The sequence below is a fragment of the Telopea speciosissima genome, chromosome 1 (genome assembly GCF_018873765.1).
Source record: "Telopea speciosissima isolate NSW1024214 ecotype Mountain lineage chromosome 1, Tspe_v1, whole genome shotgun sequence".
NCBI lineage: Eukaryota > Viridiplantae > Streptophyta > Magnoliopsida > Proteales > Proteaceae > Telopea > Telopea speciosissima.
The window spans coordinates 86051078-86073557 of record NC_057916.1 but is presented as its reverse complement, the minus strand read 5'-3'; the positions used below and the strand labels follow the sequence as shown (position 1 = coordinate 86073557).

At 39.9% G+C, this 22480-nt stretch overlaps 1 protein-coding gene across 2 annotated transcripts; it reads left to right on the top strand.

Annotated features, from left to right (window-relative positions):
- The first annotated feature begins 589 nt into the window (after window positions 1-589).
- Window positions 590-21988, top strand: LOC122649071 (protein TILLER ANGLE CONTROL 1-like). Of its 2 annotated transcripts, none has more exons than XM_043842434.1 (9): window positions 590-631; window positions 740-809; window positions 886-1047; window positions 1087-1553; window positions 2459-2600; window positions 7690-7696; window positions 10193-10283; window positions 21301-21367; window positions 21485-21988. In XM_043842434.1, exons 1-9 carry the CDS (start codon window positions 626-628, stop codon window positions 21733-21735), a joined length of 1263 nt encoding a protein of 420 aa, XP_043698369.1. In that variant the 5' UTR covers window positions 590-625; the 3' UTR covers window positions 21736-21988. The 2 variants fall into 2 exon arrangements, with proteins under 2 accessions (XP_043698369.1, XP_043698368.1); XM_043842433.1 differs by having other exon boundaries at window positions 737-809.
- Window positions 21989-22480: the final 492 nt, after the last annotated feature.

Below are 22480 nucleotides of genomic sequence, written 5' to 3'. Positions count from 1 at the left end.
CTTAGACTTTGGGTTTTTGGAAACTGATTGAACCATTAACCATCGGATTGGGGGACAAAATAGGAGGGGTATATACGTCTTTTTGGTTTTTGATCTAGATCCTCTGCTGCTGAGTTGCCCGGCAGGACTGTGCTGCCCAGACACGGTGCTGTGCTCAAAGATCGTCTTATCCTCACTTGGGCAAGGCATTTGGGCAGGGGGAAGGCGGACATTGCGTACAGCACGGTCCTGCCGGGCAGCACGGCAGTAGAGGACTTTTTCGGTACAGAGGCTATATACGTCATTTAAGAGAATTTTAGCAAACATCGATCGTGCCAAGAGGAGGGATATGTACGTCATTTAAGAGTATTTTGGCCAACATCGATCGTGCCAGCGGGACCTTACTTACATCGTGGCTTCTCAAGAAACTCCTTACCAATAGCCAATCGAAACCTGGCATTATTTGAGGGGCCCTCTCCGATTGACAGGTGTTTATCGTGTAGAGGTGCCACCAAGTTGGCATTTCGTTAAGTCTCCATCATCTCACTTTACAATCAGCTTTCTTTCTTCCTTTTTCTTCACACTCTCTCCCTGAGATTTTTCGGTTCCATTTGATCGGTAAGTAAAAGTTGCAGACAGAAGAACAATGAAGGTAAGAGGAACTAACCACATTTCATTCATCCGTCCATACAAACTTTTTCTTCTTCTTTCTTTTTTTATTCGATCTCTACTTCTTTCTTTATGTTTTCCTCTGCAGCAGATCTTCAACTGGGTGCACCGGAAATTTCACTTCAACGTGGACAGCCATTCATCATTTTCTCACATTAAAGGTCTTTAAATGAATTTCTCGCCCTAGAAATGCTTCTCGCAATCTTCTGATCTTTTCTTAAAATTTTTTATTTGCAGATGGAGTAGAACAGAATGCAAACAAGTTTGAAAACGTTACAAGTGAGAGCGACACGGACGCGTTACTCGATCATGGGCTACTGTCAATAGGCACGTTCGGCTTCGATCCCTTAGAACTCTACAACCACCTAAATGGACATTTCGTCAAGCACATAGAGGACGACTACGAGGACGACAACGAGGACGACAACGACAACGACAACGACAACGACGACGAAGCAGATGAAGAAGAAGGAGAAGGAGAAGGGAAAGAAGAGCTGAATCCTTTGGTGGTTAAAGTGTTTAAGGGAGAATTGGATAAGGCATTGCGCTCGAGTTCAGCTTCAGCCATGAAAACTGATCTGTCATCAACGGTTGATGATGAGATGGATACCCCTCTTCTTCGGTTTCTGGAGTCAGCAGAGCTCCAAATCGACCTTGAAAACTCGACTTGGGAAGAGAAGAAGAACAACAACAACAAAGGAGAGCGAACAACACTGGCGGATCTGTTCTCAGCAGAAAAAGTTACTACTGCGGCAGCTACCGGGAATTCAGATTCGAGCATTGTTCATCAGCCAGGTCGCCTCGAGAAAAAGAGCTGCAGAAAGAAACACGGGCTATCATTCGTCAAGAAGTTCCTGTCTCGTAAAGGGGAGAATGATTCTCTTCCAATCACAAACCTACACCGAGTAAATCTCTCTCTCCCTCTCTCTGCTTAATTCTCTTGAACACCACAGATTCAAAGTAGTCCACTTGATAGCTTAAGGCTGATAATGGTGGTTGGTTGGTTGGAAGTTGAAACTTGCAACCAACACCACCAGGTTTTGTTTTGACGACATCAAGAGACACAAAACTGTGGTGTATTTTGTGGATGATGTAGGGGCGCTGTTCTCTGTGCCGCAGCGTAGGCTGTGCCCAGGCACATGGGGTGGGTGTAATGATCATACTGTCCCCTTGAGTGGCAAGCCCATGTGGGATCCAGATCCTCTACTTCCGAGCTGCCTGGCAGGACCGTGCTATCCAGACATGGTACTGCGTGCAAAGACCGCCTTACCCTCACTCAGGCAAGGCGTTTGGGCAGGGGTAAGGCAGACATTGCACGGAGCACCATGTTTAGGCAGCACGATCCTGCCAGGCAGTTCGGCAGTAGAGGATCCAAATTGACCCATGTGTCTGGGTGCAGCCTGCACTGCGTCACAGAGAACATGCTTTCGATTATTTATTTACTTTTTAAGGAGAGGGAAAAATATTTAAAATTTTTTGTGAGGGATAATAAGATACTCGTACATTGAGGATTCAGCCCAACAAAACAAGGGGTGTTTGGATCACATACCAGTGGCTCGGAAACAGTTTTTCCTTAAGATCTACTATACTTCTAGTTAAACTTTGTGGAATATGCTATATGTCCTCTCATTCTATTTTATTTTAATTTTTTGTTCTTGACCTATATTTATACATAATATATGTATATATATACTAAATTATCATATTAAACAAAACTACCTATTACCACAAAAGCGTCACCCTGTTTTTTTTCACGTAGGTTGTTTAAAGTGAGCCTTATTCGACATGTATTTCTTTTTGTCATGCCTAGTTGATAAAGAAGATGTTGAAGAAGAAAATCCATCCAGAGCTCCAAGGAAAAGTTCATAAAATGAATGGCCCAATCAATCCACATAAGTCTGAGAAGGGAGAAGGAGATGCCGCATTAAACGAATCATTGTCCATGCTTCAAGGTAATTATGCTTTTATTAAAAAATATTCAATGAAGATTATGAAGTAACTTTGATTTTCATCGTCTAAATAATAACAATTATTTCTAACAATGGAGAAGGTTCTCTGAGCAAGCGGCATAGAGGAACACACACCTACGAGGTGAGGTGAGACAGAATAATTTTATATATAGGAGGGCAACTAGATCATTTCATATGAAGAAAAAGAGAGTATACTCTTCCCGCTTAGAGAACCTTTTCCCTTCCAATAATAACCACATTTTGAATAAGGTGATTGGGTTTTAGACTTTTAGGATACATATATAAGTAATTTTCCTTGGAAACCAAAAAAGACTACACCATTACAAAAAGGGTACAATATTTTTTGGGGTGTGTGGGAAAATTAATGTCTCTAGATCACCGAGACATCTTATGTTTTCTCGCATCAAATTTTTTTTTTTTTTAGACAGAAAAAATAATATATAGGATTGAGTTCTTGTCAAATTGTGTATGAGACGTAGACATAAAAATGCACTAGTATATGCTATGGAGCCTGACAACATTTTTTTCCCTATAAAATAATTGATGTGAGAGGTAGGCATAAAGTACCTTGACGGAGAATCCTTACCCTTAAGAGCTATAAAGATAAGGCATAGAGGTGTTCATTGATTAAAAACAAGGGGAAAAAGATCTGTCTGGGAATGTGGCCTACACCAACATTCCCCTGAGTCTATTGTCTCTTTCCTCCCCATATCAAAAGACATTTCTACCCCCTTATTTTGAGGATGTGAGAGATAGATATATGAGAATACTGGCGTAGGCGTAGGCTGACGCAGGCCACACTCTTGAACAGAAAACTACTTTCCTGAAAACAAAATCATGAAAAAAGATTGGATCCACTGTTGTATGGGTCCCATTAAAGAGATTGCCTTGGCTAAAAGTCAGGGAGATATAAGTTCCAAAATACAACTACAAGCCAATTAAACAAAAAGTTGTACGATCGTGTAGGATTACGATTGTCATTTCAATTGTCAAAATAGGTGAAATGATAACGTGTAATATCATTGTTTTGGCCCCTTCGTGATGACACACGAAGGGTGACCATACACACACATACAAGATAGCATTTAAAAACTAGCTAGATAGACCTCCAACTAATTTTTCTCTTACCTTATCTCTTCAGGTTGTGAGATGGATAGTTGATGGTTTGCCGAAGTGAGTGATTGAGCAATTTGATTCAATGGAGAGTTTGGTCTAGCATGTTTCACTTTGTTTGTTGTCTGCCAATTTGGTTTTGATCAAGTAACATAGAAAGACTAAGACTGTACGTATGTGATTATGGACGAACCTGGACATCAATCCCTGTATTTTTCTACTTGTTTTATTGTTCTTCTTATCATTGTCGCCACTATTATTATTACTACTATTATTGTGAAAAAAAAGGCAAACCCAATAGGGTGAGATGTCCTTACCCAGTGAAGAGATGCATGTTTGGGGGATCAAGCTCCTCTCCAGGTAGTCTATCGTCCAACGAGTGCCCAGTGAGGCATCCATCAACTGAGCTAACTGGACGCATGCTGGAATATGCGTAGGCATTCATCCCGGCGTGAGCCTAGTCAGCCTAGCCATAGGATGCTCACTGGGCACTCCCTAGACGATGGAGATCGTTGGAGAGGAGCCTGATGCTTGCTCAGGGGCTCAAAGAAACAATTGAAAACATGAGTCACCATATCATAAACAAATCTAAGAGTTTCTTCCTTTGGAAATTTTAGGTTGTGAAGGTCGTGCTTGGCGCATTGGTCAAGTGCTCACTTGCTGAACGCTTGATCATGAGTTCAAGTCCTAAAAATAGCCTCTCTGGAAACAGGGGTAACGCATGCATTGTAAAATCGGATTTTTCTTCTTCTTCAGAATACATTCTAAACCCATAATCTATTTTGAGAATGAATACCAAACACAACTTTAGTTTGGAGATGCCCATTCAGTACGTCAAATTCATCCCAGACTTTCATTTCTATATGTTTGATAGATCGATCTTGTTCTCTTTTCAGAATAATCTATCGTTTCTCACCTTCAATAAATGTGAAAGAAAGTAGTTTTCTATCCGGGAGTGCTGGCGTAGGTCTACGTCTCTCCTCATCAAAACAAGGGACATAGACTAGTGGGAGTGCTGGCGTAAACCACACTCTTGGACATAGTTCTTTTTCCTAAATTTTAATTTGTTGTTATCTAGGGATTGAACCTCCAAAATCTCTTTGCAATTTTGTTTAATAAAACCCATTCTTCTATAGAAGCATATAAAGCTGTAAATTGGATTCTTGGGGTATGTTTATGTCAATTTGGCTTCGACATTAATGTTCTTTGTGCTGGGGCGTAGGATGCGCCTAGACACATGGGGGGTGGATAAAATGACCACCTCGCCCCCTGAATAATTGAAATGACCGCCCCATATGTCTGGCGCAGCCTGCACTCCCGGGCAAAGAACAATCGCACATTTGTTTAATCACGTTCTTTTCTAGAAACATAGAAGATGTGACCAATAGCTTCTATATATTTGTGTAATTAATATTGTCAAATCGAAGGCTGAACCGAAAAGATTGATCAGACCAAACCAAACCTGATTGGATGAAACTTCTTTTTGGTTCATTTACGGTTTGGTTTTAGGAACAACTCAGAGTTCAGTTCGGTTTCAGTCTGAAACTATTGGACAGCTAAGATTGATCGAAATTGACCAAATGGACTTGAAAAAATAAATAGTATAAATTGTTATTATTTATTTATTTTTATTTATGGATGATAGACTAATGAGGAACCGTTAAGGCTGCGTTTGGTAACGGTCTGAACAAAGAACGCCCGTTCTTGACTAGAAACGTTCTTTTGCGTTCTTGGTCTAGAACGGCGTTTTGAGACAAAAAATGACCGTTTGGTAATGGTCTCAATAATGCGTTCAGAACGAAAATGGTGTTTGGTAAAACCTGTTCTTTCAAATTTGATTTTAATTACAATAATACCATTTCCTTCTAAATTATACCAAAAAAATACTTGTAAAATCATTTTCGCTTACCAACCTTAGCATAAAACTAAAATATCTCATTAACATAACCGAAGCAATTATAAAAATATGTCAAATTTCAAAGATGCCTCTAAAAATTGGATTTTTATGTGGATTAATGTCATAACTGACTATGCTATGAACATTTGAATAAAAAGGGCCTTGGTGGATTCGAACCACCATCCCCTTGGAACATACTTATGTTCCAAATGCTTTACCAATTTGAGCTAAAGACCCATCAAGTAGTATTCAATCAGTGGAGACAAAAGGGTATTTCAGCAGCTAAGATGAATTAAGGAAAGAAACACTCAACAGATGAATTTGGCTTTAAGTTCTAAGCACCAATAGATCAAAGAAGCACACAACAGATGAATTGAGATAACAATATGATTGGAAAATGATTCAAGTAAATAATAAGCAGCACACCCATTTACTTGTTAACAAATGTAAAGAAAAGTATTGACTTGTCTAGCAAATATTAGGTTAAACAATAGTATAATCCATTCACATACTTCCCCCTTGCATACACCCATTCACAATAGTAGTCGATCTTAACTGGGACTTAACCACATCAAACATTAACCATTTGCACTTTACTTGATTGCAGCCTCTATCTATTCAAGGTTGGGTGAAGAAAAGGCAGATCCCTTGAGCTATGTAAGTTACATAAAGTGTATTACAGTTTTTTTTTTGGGTAAAGAAGTGTATTACAGTTTATAACTAAGTTATGAAGTAACTTTCTGCAGATTTAATCGATGGTATATATAAGAACTATTTTACAATTATTGGAGCATATGGTACCCTCTCAATACACACTCTCCATTGATGGCTGCCTCTAGGGATGAACATGGTCAAGAAAGAACTTACCATAGTTGAATCTTTCTTGCTGTACCATAACACGTTCTTTGTTGGAGCATATGTTATCCAAACTCTCCATTGATGGCTGCCTCTTTGGATGAACAAGGTCAAGAAAGAACTTACCATAATTGAATCTTTCTTGTTGTACCATGACTTGTACTGAGTTGGTTTTAAATTTAACTCTACATGACTGTTGGGTATAGCATTACCTTATATTGTTCCATTTAGTCATCCTAGATTGGGGGTGATGGTCCAGAAACAGGTTTTGCTATCAGATGACTATATTTATCTGTCCAATTAAGCATCCTGGATTATGGACTCTGATTCTGTGATACGGATCAATGAGCAGAGGAACTGGAGGGAGAATTAAGCTTATATAGTGCATGAGACCCAAGAAGTGGTCATTTTTGGTGTACCTACATAAACTACAAACAGTATGAATAGAATACGATAATATCTTTAGAATTGAACATTATTGATTCTTGCTTCTTGGTTGAAAATAGGAATAGCCTAAAACCACTGATGTTCATTACATATATATCTTGAAGAGCTATAATTTGTTCCATCTGCTAAGTTATTGTTTCGTCATTTCATAGGCCTGGAAGCTCTACCAAGAAGGAAATGCATTGGACTTAGTGGACCCTAGGCTTGCCGAGTTCAATCATGATGAGACAGCAATGTGCATTCAGATGGCATTGTTATGTCGTCAGACATCTGTTGCTGAGAGACCAGATATGAATTCAGTGAGGTTGTAAGTAATAAGTTTACATCAAGAGAATCAGGTTTGAGTGAATGACCTAGTGATCAAATCCTCAACTAGAACCTGACCCAATTACTAACCGAACTGTTCTGTGTTGTGCAATTGAAAATAAAAATGAGGAAACTCATTCATAATGCACTTGAATTCACATGGCAGACAAGCACACGGCTTCTTCAAAATTCATATTCCATAATCTCAAATCATACCAAAAAAAATCCCTAAAATTACAGACCATACAAAATTCCCAAATCATACCAACAAATCCCTAAAATTACAGATCATACAAAATTCCCAAATCATACCAAAAAAATTCCTAAAATCCCATACCTTTTTGGCTGAATTCTTCCAAGTATAGGGTTGGTGATCCAATTCCTGAGACACAATGACACACAAAAACCCCCCATCAACCGCTGATTTTCGCACAACAGGGACTACCTAGACAGAGAGAGAGAGAGAGCGAGACAGAGAGAGCCAGACAGAGAGATTGAGAGAGAGAGAGAGAGCGCAAGACAGAGAGAGTGAGAGGGAGAGAACGAGACAGAGAGAGCCAGAGAGAGAGAGAGAGAGAGAGAGAGAGAGAGAGAGAGAGAGAGAGAGAGAGAGAGAGAGAGTGAGAGGGAGAGAGACATGAGGTCATGGTTTGGCCGTAGTTGCAGGTACCTTCTCTTCCTTTGCTCCTTCTATTTCCTTCTCTTCCCCAGATCTATCGCAAGGAGGCAACGAGCCTGTTGGCTTCTTTTCTCAAAATCACAGTTTTTCACGATATCGCGATGTAATTGTCGTTCTTGTTCTTTACAGACGGTCTGCAAAGAACGTTTTTTTGGTGCTCAAGACCTCTGGTTCGTTCTAAAAGAACGAAAAAACGAACCATAAAACCAAACACTTTTTCATGTTTTTTTGTTCTTTTTGAATAAAAGAACTGAGCGTTGCTGTTTTGAACGTTACCAAACGCACTCTAAGAGAAATCGACAAGTAACCACAAACTATCAGTTCTGACCACACCAAAAAAAAAAAAAACCCACAAACTATCAATTTCAGTTTCAGTTTAGATTTATAGACCAATTGGTTAACGGTCCGGTTTTGATATGACCCGATATATAATTAAAAATCAATAAGATCGACCGAAACCAAACCAAATCTATCAACGAAGCAACTGAAACTATTTTTGGCCCAAAACAACAAATCATATGGTTTATCAACACATGATCATATTAAATAATTACCCATTTTTCTTTTCTTTTTTTTAAGGATATGATGTTCATAAGGAAATTGGCAACCTCATGGATCGTGCTCTATAATTTCACCACAATGCCAATAAGTTGTTTGAAAAACAATTTTAATAATTTTTATTTCCTTGCCTCCTTAGTTAGAGGGAATCAATGTCGCCCAAATATGTTGGTATTGGAATTATAACCATTGTTTTAAATGATTTTTTCTATTTTTTGATAATATAAAAATACAAAAAAATAGGTTTTTAATGAGAATGATAACAATATTTTACATTAAAAAAACATTTTTTTTGTATTTTTAAACAAAAATTACATTTTTTTACACACAAGTTGTAATTTAGGTTGCATTTTGTGTAATATTCTACCAAAGATTATTCTAGGACTGATCTGAATCGTTATTCCCTCCAATTCCTCCAATTCCTCACATGGGGACAGAAATGACCACCCTACCCCTTACCTGAAAACGCTGCCCAAGATGGGATCCACTCCCCCATATTAGAGGAATTGAAAGAATTGAAGGTGCCCGCGAATTGGAGGTGATAATAATTCGGACTGATCTATGGGACCTCGGCCGAGTTGCGCCCTTAAATGGAAGGTATATAACCGTGCAACAAGTCAAGAACAATAAATTCACCAAAATGCCATTAATTATCTCATTTTTCCCCTTTGAGGTTGGTGGTGTAATTGGTCGGTTCAGTTCTGTTTTTGTCGTGTGTTGTATTGGTTTGGTCTAATATTAAATTGGTTCAATTTCAGATTTTCATTTATATACATTAAAAATAGGAAAAAAGAACGTTAACTGGTGTTGTGCCTTGATGTGTACCTACGCTCAAGCACAGTCGTGAGTGAAATGACCAGCTCACTCCTATTCCTTTCCGCCTTTCCAGGAGATGCACCGATCATTTCGCGTGCGACTATGCCTAAGCACAACACTGGTTAGCGTTCATTCTCCCTTCAAAATAATAGGACAATATGTTTTCTCTATAATGGTTGAGTTTATATTGGTTTTTGGTTTTCGATTGATCTGGTTTATTTGGTAATAATACTAAACCGTTTCTTAAAATTCCAAATCAAAACTAAACCGTTAAAAACCCGATTAGGTTCAATTCAGGTTTTTCCGATTGCTTTTAGCCGGTCCAACCGGATCTGGTTGAAAATCGACACCCATACATGAGGCGCACCCGTCGCCCGTTGATTTTGGAGTCGCACCAACGGGCGCCACACCACACTGATAGAGTGATCGGGATAACTGGATAAGGGATCCGTGTCTGAATTGTCTTTAAAGTCTAAACCGGTTGGTGGTTAAAAGGTAGACTTGTTGGTGCTTTTTGTTGACTTTTGGACTGAAGACTGTGCTTGGATTTGAAAGCGAACTCAACTGGAAGGGAAGGGAAGGCTTGGTGGAGATCGTAAGGGTTTTTCTGTGTCTCTTCTCTTCTCTTCTGCATTAGAATATATACCGGGAGAGGAGTTGCAGACTAGCTTGCTTGCGAGTAGGTGAGACGAGGAACTGAAACGGTTGGTGACTGATTGATTCCTTATTTATAATTATTTTCGTGATTCCGTTCTCTCACCGTCACCCCTTCCCTTTGAAACTGTTCTTTTTCATTTTTAAATTCGTTATTCAAGCGAAATTTCTTTTGGTCATCTCTGCTACTAACATCTATCGACGATCCTTTGTGATTGGATAATTTTGTTGTTTGTGTGAATCGACAGCAGGCATGGCTTCAGATCGAAAAATTTATCAGTTTGAAGATGTCGCAAACCACAGTCACCACAAGGATTGCTGGCTTATTATCCATGGGAAGGTCTGTATCAATTGATTCCGATTTCCTTACTTCTGATCCTCTCTTGATTTTTCATTTAAAAAATAAGTTGGTGTGAACTTGATGATGAATTTTTATATTTATAGGCAATTCAATTGACATGTAATAGCAGCTGTAGACAATCTGTCTTTTCATGATAAATAATGTTCAATTTCCTGTCAGCAAGTGGTGATCTGAAATATGGAATTTTGCTTTTGTCCTTCCTTCTCGCTGATGAACCTCCTAGTGATAGTTTGCTCTATCCTTTTCAATGAATTTTTCAGAGGATAATTGTAAGTGTGAGGAATCAGATCAGAGTAGGTTGTTGCTAATGTATTCCTTTGATGATACACTTAATTTTTTTTCCTTCTCTCTTTGTCTGGCATGCAAGCATGCTAGCTACTTGCTAGGTTGTTATAAATTTTTTGAAGCCAGGGGATGGTATTGATTTCCAATGAGTTGCTAACTTATACATTACGGATTCCTGACATAAAACCAACTTCTTTCCATTTATCCAGACATGATTTCAAACTACTTGATCGTTTGGAAATTACTAGATTATATTTTTCATTCATTAATTAATTGATATCTATATCCACTTGAATGTTTCCGATACTTCAAAATTTCCTTCTATGATATAGATGTTCTGCTACCTCTGTTGGGTTACTGAGAGGTATATCATGAAGAAGAATTAGGAAACAATCAAATATTTTCATTGGTATTAGGGAAAAAATCAAATATTTTCTTTTGCAAAGCTCTATCGGTCTAGCAGGAGGTCCAAATCTGGTATTGATCCATGACTCTCTACTGCCTCTCCTGCCTCAGAACTTATTCTATCCTCTAGCCCAGCATTAAGAGATAAAATAGACTATCCATCCAACAAGCAACGTCTTCGCGCTAGAGCGCTCATCTGCTGTGCGTTAGCACGCACATCCGTCTTCTTGCTGGGTGCATTTGGGGAATAAGATGATTGGAGATTATATCTGCTGGCCCACTGACTGAATGATGATTTCCTCCCTAGCTGCGAGTAGACCAATTGTAACCATGAATCCGAAATCCGATACTCCCTATTGTTGGATTCGATATCAGCATTCCCTGACTCATCATCTCATATTAAAGCTGGGAATGGAAATAGAGAGTAAATGAGCCGTGAAGTCGGTGGAACAGAAAGAAATGTTGGGGATGGTTTTGAAAAAGCCTCTCTATTATTGAAATTAATGGCTTGCAAATTTTCCAATGACTTAGCTGCTTCCATGGTTGTTTGTAGCAAAGGTTCAGTTATAGTGATCTTAAATTCTAGAATTACAAACTTGATTTGGTTGATTTTAGCTTCATTTGTGCCTTACCATGTAGACCTTTCTTCGCCCTTTTGACATGTATCTAATAATAACAACTTCTGATCTTAAACCAGTTATCTTATCAATTATTACGCATCAATCACCTACTTTTCTCTTCAATTTGCTGTTAAAGCCTACAAAAAGTTTTCTATTTTCTAAAGGAGTTGTATACTGTTGGAGATACGTATACTATGGAATAAAATTCTCATATCTTTCTATTTTTATAAACTAGAATGAGAGTTAAAATGTGTCACCCTTCTTTAACAGTTGATTTATTTTAATATGTCATTTTGCATGGCTGGAAGCCTGAAACATATTAAACATTTGCGGTGGGAAGGCTGCGTACAGTATGACCCTCCCCAGACCCCACAGTGGCTGGAGCCTCATGCACTGGTTTGTTAGGTTTTAGAGGAGAAAGAGAAGAGAGGAGAAAAGCTCCAAGGGAGGCAAAGTTCAAACACGATTTGGTGTAATGTGTTATGTCTCTCAACTTGAGACAAACAGCCTTATATTGAGAAGAATATCTAATTACACTCAGGCCCTTAGCCTAATACAAATAGCACATAAAATACATAAGTAAGTGTCTAAGTACAAATATACCCCTGAAACTAAGTACTCTTAACACTCCCCCTCAAGCTGGGTGGTATATGTCATACATACCCAGCTTGTCTAACATAAAACTGAAGTGATGACAACTAAGTCCTTTGGTGAATATGTCTGCCACTTGTTCACTTGTCTTCACAAAAGGGGTACAAATAGTCTTAGACTCTATTTTCTCCTTGATGAAGTGCCTGTCAACCTCAACATGCTTTGTCCGGTCATGTTGGACCGGATTATGTGCAATACTTATGGCTGCCTTGTTGTCACAGTATAGACTCATAGGTTCTGTCATCTCAAACCCCAATTCTTGGACAAGTTTCTTCAACCACAAGATTTCACACACACCATGAGCCATGGCCCTAAATTCGCTTCAAGCCTTGACCTAGCTACCACAGTTGCTTCTTGCTTCTCCAGGAAACTAAGTTTTCCCCAACAAATGTACAGATCCGAGGTGGACCTTCTATCGAAAATAGACCCGCCCAATCGCATGTATATACTTCAATTCTCAAGTTACCATTCCTAGAAAAGAGAAGACCCTTTCCAGGACATGACTTCAAGTACCTGAGGATCCTGTAAACTGCATCAAGATGTCCCACCTTGGGTGCATGCATAAACCGACTCACCACTCCCACAAGATAGGTAATGTCGGTCCGGTGAGGGAAAGGTAGATTAACTTGCCTACTAATCTCTGGTATTTTTCAGCATCCACAAGCGGTTTACCACAATCTTCCCCTAGTCTGTGATTCTGCTCAATGGGGGAGGAGACTGGTTTACATCCCAAGTAGCCTGTCTCTGTAAGGAGATCAAGAACAAACTTCCTTTGACAAACATTGATCCCTTGCTTGGATCTAGAAACCTCAATCCCCAGGAAATACTTCAATGGACCGAGGTCCTTGATCTCAAACTGTCGAGACAAGTAAAGTTTAAGCTTTGAGATTTCGGCTTCACTATTTCCCGTGACCACAATGTCATCAACATAAACAATGAGAGCCGTAATAGTGCTGTCCTTCCTTTGTATAAACAATGTGTGATCAGCTTGACTTTGAGTATATCCGTTTTGCAGGAGAGCTTGTCTAAATCTTTCAAACCAAGCCTTAGGAGACTGTTTGAGTCCATAAAGAGCCTTCCTAAGACGACACACTTTCCCACTGTCACCAGTATGCTTGAACCTAGGAGGAGGATGCATATACACTTCTTCTTCTAGGTCACCATGTAAGAATGCATTCTTCACATCCAGTTGGTACAAAGGCCAATCAAGATTTGCTGCCATTGAGAGAAGTACCCGGATGGAGTTGTGCTTGGCCACTGGAGCAAAAGTTTCCTGAAAGTCAATGCCATACACCTGTGTATAACCCTTAGCGACAAGTCTTGCCTTATATCTCTCCACGGTACCATCAGACTTGAACTTGACTGTGAATACCCATCTGCACCCAACAGGGACTCTCCCTTTAGGGAGCTCAACAAGGTCCCAAGTATGATTCTTCTCAAGTGCCAACATCTCTGTGGTCATTGCTTCTCTCCATTTTGGATCTGCCATAGCCTCTACTACATTCTTGGGAATAGATATGGAGGAGATAGCCACAGAGAAGGCTATACCTGTAAGGGAAATAGAATCATAGGAAACAAACTTGGCAATGGGATTAGTACATGCCCGAGTTCCCTTACGGTGGGCAATAGGAAGGTCCAAGTCTGAGGATATAGGAGTAGAAGAAGGTATACCTGTCTCGATGGATGGAGACTCAGGATGAGGTGATGAAGAAGGATTTTGGCAGGTCTTCTTTATAGGCAGCCATGAAGCAGGATTTCTCCTTTCCTTCGTATACACCAGTAGCTCCCCTTGTTCTCTGTTCCCCTGTACACAAGGGTGCTCCCCCTCAACTGAACTTCTCTTTCCCTTGTCAATCTGAAAAGGTGAAATAGGAACAGGATAGGAGATAGGAAGTGAGACAGACTCGGGAACCTCTTCACCTGCAATACCACTACCAAGCGATAAACACTCCCCCTGAAGAGGTGACTGAAAAAAAGGTATGGTTTCAAAGAAACGGACATCTCTGGAGAGAAGCCACCGACGAGTGGGAGGATGATAGCATTTATATCCTTTGGAGGTGGAGGAATACCCGAGAAAGATGCACTTCAGAGCCTTAGGATCCAATTTAGTGCGGGCAGATTTGCTAACATGTACATAACAAATACAACCAAACACCTTTGGAGGGAGAGAGAATGAAGAAGACCGTGAGGGTAGGACAGCAAGAGGAACTTGAAATTGTAAGACACTAGACGGCATGCGATTAATAAGAAAGACAGCAGTGAGTAGAGCATCAGACCAAAAAGTTTTGGGAACATGCATGGTAAACCAAAGGGACCTAGCCACTTCAAGAAGGTGGCGATTTTTTCTTTTCAGCCACCCCATTTTGTTGTGGGGTATCAACACAGGCCACCTGATGAATAATGCCATGGTCAGAAAAAAAGGTTTCCAAACCACTATACATATACTCCCCACCTTTGTCAGAACGAACAATTTGGATCCGGGTTTGAAATTGGGTATACACTAACTCATAGAAATTTGTAAATGCAACATGTACATCACTTTTATGTTTCAACAAGTACACCCAAGTAACCCGAGAATAATCATCAATAAAAGAGACAAAGTAGCGGAAGCCACGCAAAGAGGTAACAGGGGAAGGCCCCCAAACATCAGTATGTATAAGATGAAAAGGTGAAGTCGATCTATTACCATTGGATGTATAAACTGTTTTACAACTTTTGGCAAATAGACAAGGTTCACAATGAAAAACATGAGAGACTGGAAAGGAAGTAAACAAGTGAGGTAACTGTTTCCTCATAACAGAAAACGAAGGGTGTCCCAACCGACGATGCCAAAGCAAAATATCCTCTTGAGTACGTCCACCTTCTAGCCCACAAACATAGGATTGAGGTTGTACAACAGAGGAAGCACCAGTTTCCAAAACATATAAGCCATCAGCTTCATGACCACTGCCAATCACCTTCCTCGTCACCAAATCCTGAAAAAGACAATGGGTAGGAAAGAAGGTGACAAAGCAGTTCAAAGATTTAGTCAATTGGCTAACGGAAAGAAGGTTAGTAGCAAAGTTGGGAACATGAAAAACAGACTTCAGGGGTAAGCAAGGTGTAACCTGGATATCTCCCTTACCAGAGATGGAAGAGAATGTACCATCGGCAATTTTTACCTTATCTTTCCCAAAACAAACAGAGTAGGAATTATACAGCTGGGACCTACCAGTCATATGATCCGTGGCGCCCGAGTCAATAACCCAAGGTGTGATGCCGGAGGAGGAAGAGGCATGTAGTGCAGTAGAAGTAGGAGCTGCAGGTGAACTGTCCAGGTGGGCTACAACCCGGCGAAAGGCAGCAATGTCAGCTGGGGAAAGAGAGGATGAATCAGCTTCAATGACCCCAACATGAGCCTTAGGCCCCTTCTTCCGCTGTCCCTTCAGTCCCCCAATGGAACCAGGTGGGGGCTTCCCATGGAGATCCCAACAGAAGTCCTTCGTATGTCCAGTTTTACCACAATGGTCACATAAGAATCGGCTCTTCAAGACCCCTTAGCAGCCCCCTTATCAGCTCCCTTAGTGGAGTCCTGAGGGATGGAAGAAACAAGAGCAGAGCGCTCAATAGTGGTGTTGATACTAGTCTCTATGGCACCCCTACGGGTTTCCTCACTCTGTAGATATCCACACACCTCCTCCAGTGAGGGAAGACTAGGTCGGCAGCAAGGATTTGTACCCTTAGAGGCTCAAATTCAGGATTCAGGCCACCAAGAAGAAATAGTACCCTCTCCTTCTCAAACAACTTGTGTACCTTGACTTCATCATCGGACACAATCAAGATCTCTATAGTGATCATACTCCTCCCACAGGCCCACAACAAGACAATAGTAGTCGAGATGCTTCTATCACCCTGGCGTAGGCTAACAATCTGTTGGAGAAGTTGGTACACCTTTGTAGAGTCTCCAACCCGATCAAAGATACGGGCTACACTGTTCCAAATATCTTTGGCAGTCTCTTTACCCATAAACCTCCGTCCAATCTCAGGCTTCATTGAGAAAAGAAGCCAAGCCATCACCAGTGAGTTCTCAGTGTCCCATTTGGAATACCCTTGCTCGGTAGGAAGAGGTGCCTTGATGCTGCCATTTATGTACCCCATCTTTCCCTTACACCTAAGGATTAGTTTCATGGATCGAGACCAATCTAGGTAATTGGTATTGTCCAACTTGACAATGGGAAGCTGCACATTGGTGTTCTCATATGAAAGGACAGAGGATGATGCAGCAAGTGGGTCTACAGACAAAGGCAAGGCTGTTTCCTCATCTTTGCCACCCATATTTAACTCAAATCAAATGCTTAATAAGTCCAAACAACAGTATTTCAACCACAGCCACTGCTCCTTGAACACAGCAGTAAAAACAGGCAAAAACAGAGACCAGAAAAACTGAAAAAAGGCTTGTAAAACCCAAACGAAGCAGCAAACAGCAGCGGAGCAACAAGGGTAAGTCTTCCTTACCCAAAAACGATGCTGTATGGCCCAAAGAAAGCAGCAAACACAGCTCACACTAAGAGCTGGATCACTCCAAGAGCTCAGTCTGGCGGAACTGGGAGAAAAAACTGTCTGGCCGAAACTCAGATTCTCTCCTCTGATGCTACCAGCAGACTTGAGAGGATCAAATGATAGGGAAGAAGACTTCCAAACGATGCTAGAGCATCTGGTTGCTCCCCATTTGGTTGTCAAACAAGGAAGGAGAAGCTTGGTGAAGATACCCCAAGGTTTCCTTCGCAAACCAGCAAGAACAAGTGGATTGCAGCTCACTCCAGCCTTCCACACAACCTTCAAACTCCAGGAAGAAAGTGCTCTGATACCATGTTAGGTTTTAGAGGAGAAAGAGAAGAGAGGAGAAAAGCTCCAAGGGAGGCAAAGTTCAAACACGATTTGGTGTAATGTGTTATGTCTCTCAACTTGAGACAAACAGCCTTATATTGAGAAGAATATCTAATTACACTCAGGCCCTTAGCCTAATACAAATAGCACATAAAAAACATAAGTAAGTGTCTAACTACAAATATACCCCTGAAACTAAGTACTCTTAACATGGTTATGCCTTTTTTGTCTTTGTTTCCTATTGTGGTATGCTCTTCCTTGTATGAACCAAGGTGTGATTGGTGTGAATCCAGTCAACACCTTGCAGTGGGAAGCCCGGGTAGGCGGGTACCATTGTGCTTTGTCTATTCTTCGATCAAGGAACTGTTCTGTTGTTTACTGTTCTGCAATTCTGTTCATTAAAACTCCCTGCTTCACTAGGACTACTGATTTTGAAGGTGAGTAGCATGTCTGATCTAAATTCTGACTACAGAATTCATCATTCGATAGTGTTCTCTTTATTACTCTGTTTTCAATTTCAAATCTGCTGGCTATTTCATTCAGTCCTACTCCATGTACGATTGTTCATTGTGACCTTACGTATTTAAATCAACATAGGCTTTTATCACTCTGTTGGTTCTGAATCTAATAATGCATATTGTTATGTGTGTCTCAAATTCTTGGACCCGTTTCGAAGAATGACCCGCTCCGACATTTTTGGTGGCGACCCAAATGGAACTTTTTCTGAGATCTGTGATGGTAGCGGAGGGGTATTTATGTTCTTTACCCGCTTTGTTGTAAAGAGGAAGAATTTTGGGGTTTTCGATTTAGGGTTTCTGGGAGAGAGCAGCAGTGCCGTTTTGGGTGTTCTTGAGAGATCTCCATTGTAACTTTCTCCGATTTACATAGTGAAACAGCTTTGCCTTCGCCTGTGGATGTAGCACACCATACTGGTGGGTGAACCATGTTAAATCTCTGTGTCATCTTGCTCTGTTTTTGTTTCTTTTCGTGTTTTGGTTGGTGTTGTTGCTCTAACATATTGATAATCTGTTGGCCTATAATATTCTGTAACCTGAATATCAATCTGAGTTCTAGTTTGGCAGTTTTGTTCCTATACTAGTAGTACTAGGAATCCTCCATAAAGTCAGATCCACCCACTGGATCAAACTAAAAGTTTCAGTAAAATTTACACCTGCCAATAGGAGAACTCAACCTGAATTTTAGGTTGATCTGATTACCTGATTTCATTCTGTACACTTTCTCCTAATCTGGAATTTATTGCCTCCGCTTTTGATTCTGTTTAGTACTGTTTTAACTCTTTAAATCAGTATTACATTAAGCATGAGCTAATATAACACTGAAATACTGCATATATTTCAATATTGGCTTCCTTTCAAACCTGGTGCCAGTGTGCTGCTTCCTATGTGGAAGTATGTGTCCTGTGTGTCAGGTTGGTGGGGGTGACCTCTAAGTTCAGTTGGGGTCATCAGGCTAATCAGTTCATAGTATGAAGAGATTTGGCACCTTTGTCATGTCCTTGGCTTCAACAAAAGTTCGACCATTGAACTTTGAGGTATTTACAGTGCTCTTCCTGCTGCCTTAGATTCTTGTGGTGCTCCTCTTCATTGCTTGGACATCATTTGCAAGTTCAGTACTTTAGGTAATCGTGTACATCTCTCTTGATCTTATGTGGCTCCTCGTGGTATTATAGCAATGTCAGCCTCCTGGCCAATGCCAAGTAGCACAGGCCAATATGGCATTCAACAATTGTGTAGTTTCCTAGTTTGATGATTAAGCTGATGTTACTACCGAGATTCTCCATCTCCCATTCCTTGTAGTTGATATTGATGTAACATTCACCAATTGTTCTCCATCCTTCTCAAACATAGTCATAGGATCTATAGAGGCATAATTGCATAAAAATATTTCTAGAAAGAGTTCGGTTGTTGAGCTGGGCCAGCCTGGCCCTGGGTTATGTTTTTAAAGGCTGAAGTTGTATTTGTGCTAGGTTTAGACAAAACATGTTCCAGTTCAGTTTAATACATTGAGGCCTAGATGGAATGGTGGATGTTGGCCTAGCTTGGATATATATGGCTTCAAGGTTAAGACAGATAGTCATTGTGAGTAGGATATATTTTGTGAAAATATATATTCATTATGTTATTTAGTATGCATGTTTATATGGTGTGTGCATTGCATTTTGTAGTACATTTGTTTATGTAAAAACTGCAAAAGATTAAGATATGTGAAGTTCAGGAACTTTAAGCCCATTCTAAGCCTCGCGAATAAGCATCTTGCAATATTGAAAAATAGAGGGGCAATCAGGAACCTAAAAATGAGAGATTAGGATTTCTGGATGCTAATTGGAGATAATGGAAGGTTTAAAAATGCTGGTTGTTTTGTATTGGAACTATAAACTGTAGAGTAGGGAATCTGACTGAAGGAAATTCATAAACTTGTGTCTTGAATTTAAGATTATAGAGAAGAAAACCAATGACCAAATAATTAAACAAAGGAATTCCTGGATTATATGGTTGATCGGAATCCACCAAAAAGAAGTTGTGACATTGCTTTACTGAGCTTATAAAACCACATATTATTCAAGAAGTGGTTTTGTTTTTTTGAAGGACTATTTATGTAGGAACAGTAACTCTTACGATTTCTTCAAGAACTTTCCAGTTGTTCGTGAATTAACTTGATACACTCGAGGACATTCAGTTTTATAATCATACAAATCTTCTTGTTCAAAGCTCTGCTTTATCCTCGAGGTAGCCAAAATTCACCATTACATATTTATAGAGAAAAATAATACATGATTCCTTTTCCAGACTTGAACAAATATCAAAATAGCAATGCCTTTAGACCTTAAACTGAGGTTTGTAGAAGCTTCAAACATAAGAAAGAATAACTATGACTTTTAATTAACAACAAGAATTTACTAAACATTCAAGAGAGTTTCTAAATCTGGACTCTCTAAAGTAACCAAGAATGTATTCAGATCTTCTCTCTGAATCTACTGAGAGTTTCTTTTAAAGCTTGGCCTGCCATGCTTCCTATCAGAGGTATATATATGCCTTCAAGTTGCTGGCCCGTTGTTGATCTTCAAAACTGATTTGGTTCTGTTTGTCAGTCCTTTGTTCAGGCCCATTTGGTTGGATAGATTAGGGAGCTGTGTCAGTAAAGATTGTTTATTCTTTTTTCAAATGGATCAACTGAGGTGTCCATTCTCGTCCCTGCGATTACTTGTTCCCCTGGATCGTCTTTTATGCATTTTCCCACTTACATCATCTCTATCATGCATGCGGTTGTGGTATGGGATATTGGGTTTCTGCTTCATTCTTTGTTCATGGGATCTCAAGGAACCTTTTGAGCAATAAATTTGGTAATGGATTACATATTGCCAATAAGGTTGCTCCATTGCGACCTAGTGGTCGTGGGTTCAAGTCACGAAACAGCCTCTCTGCGAAAAAGGGGTAAGGCTGCGTACATTATGACCCTCCCCAGACCCCGCAGTGGCAGGAGCCTTGTGCACTGGGTATGCCGTTTTTTATTACATATTGCTGATATAAAATGCTGCAATTCCTGTACTATATCTCTGAGTTGTTGGCATCACTATTTATATTCTTCATTAAAGTTATCTGAAGGATGGATTCTTTTTATAGTTTTTAATATGCTAAAGTTCTGTTATCTGATTCATACCGAAGCACCCTTTTCCCTGGCCAACTTCCGTAGATGAATACTGTGGGCTGCATTCAGGAATATCGTTTAGGGATCTTCAATCCAGCCCTAGATTGAATTCTGTTATCTGAATTCACTATCTGCACTTTGTAATGTTTGTGAGTCAGCCTAATGGAATCCACAGAATTCAAAAGTATAATGGTGTAAAGTTCTTACCATACCTCCTTTATTGCATGATTATATTTGTTTTTTTTTTTTGGGGTGGGGGTGGGGGTGGGGGGTTGGTGTTGTGCTACCCATAGATGAACGTATTGTTCTTCATAACCTTGGGGAGTTCAACTCTTAGGCCGGTTTGGTTCCCTTGACAGAGTTGGAATTGTTACCATATTTGAATAGAAAGCCGCTTCTTTCCACCTGGGAGAAGATTTCTGGTGTCTTCACCTACCCCTGTTGTTTTTCTCTTTTATTTTTAGTGTACAGTTCATAAATTTGCTATCAAACCACTGTTGCAGGTGTATGATGTAACTTCATTTATGGATGATCATCCTGGAGGCAGTGAGGTCTTGCTATCGTCCACTGGTAATGATTAGAATATAAGCCTCCCTCCAAATTAATTCTTCATTTTACAAGGAAATCTGTCACTTAGTGTTTCAATGATGTATTGAGATGTGCTCACAGATTCCTTCAATCTTGCAGGGAAAGATGCAACAAACGATTTTGAAGATACTGGCCACAGCGACGATGCCAGAGAACTCATGGGAAAATACTGCATTGGTGATATCAATGCTTCAACTATTCCGCAGAAACGTCTCTACGTACCTCCTAAACAAGCACCATACAATCCTGATAAAACTCCGGAGTTTGTGATTAAGGTATTACAGTTCCTGGTACCTCTATTGATCTTGGGCTTAGCATTTGCTGTCAGACACTTCACCAAGAAAGACTAGCCAAATCATTGTTGCCTTTTCGGTCTCACATAGAGCCCATTAGTTTCTTCTGCCTTTGTAGACTCTGCAACTTTGAAGCGAACTTGCAATTTTTAGTTTTGGCTACTGCTATTGTGCTGTAAGTGAATCGAGACTCCTATGGACAATTGTGTGGTGTCACTAGCGTTGATATGTCAATTAAAATCAACTGTACTTTGATAAATGGAGTTCCTTACAGTTTGGAACTTAAAATGCATACTAATAAGTTCTGATATATTGAGTTCCTTACAGTTTGGAATTTTAAATGAATACTAATAATTTAAGGTGATAAGAAAACAAAATAGAACCAAGTTATCCAGGACAGGGCATCCTTATAAGCTTCTCACAATGGGCTTCGTGATAGAGTCTAACTAGCTTTTTACTAAAACTAAAGAACCACTTTAGGACAGTGTCCTAGGCAATGGAAGATGTGAATTGACCTCATTACCAAAAACCACCCCATAAAAACTAATAAAAATCAGAAAAATGATCTCCGCCTGAAAGCGTGGCCTATGTCAGTGGTCTCATGTGTCTATCACTTTGCTTTCCATGTGAAAAGACATTCATGCTCCTTGTTTGGGGGGAGGAAAGAGAAGACACAGGGAGTACTGGTGTAGGCCTTTCTCCTGAACAGATAAAGGGTCGTAATTTTTTATTTTTTTGATGAAAGTATAATCACACAAATCACACATCAATCCCAAAAGGTTAACCGACTTTTAGGACCGTG

Coding starts and splice junctions, on each gene's coding strand:
- LOC122649071 (XM_043842433.1), top strand. Junction 810..885: donor ATCATTTTCTCACATTAAAG/GTCTTTAAATGA, acceptor TTTTATTTGCAG/ATGGAGTAGAACAGAATGCA. Junction 1,554..2,458: donor CAATCACAAACCTACACCGA/GTAAATCTCTCT, acceptor TGTCATGCCTAG/TTGATAAAGAAGATGTTGAA.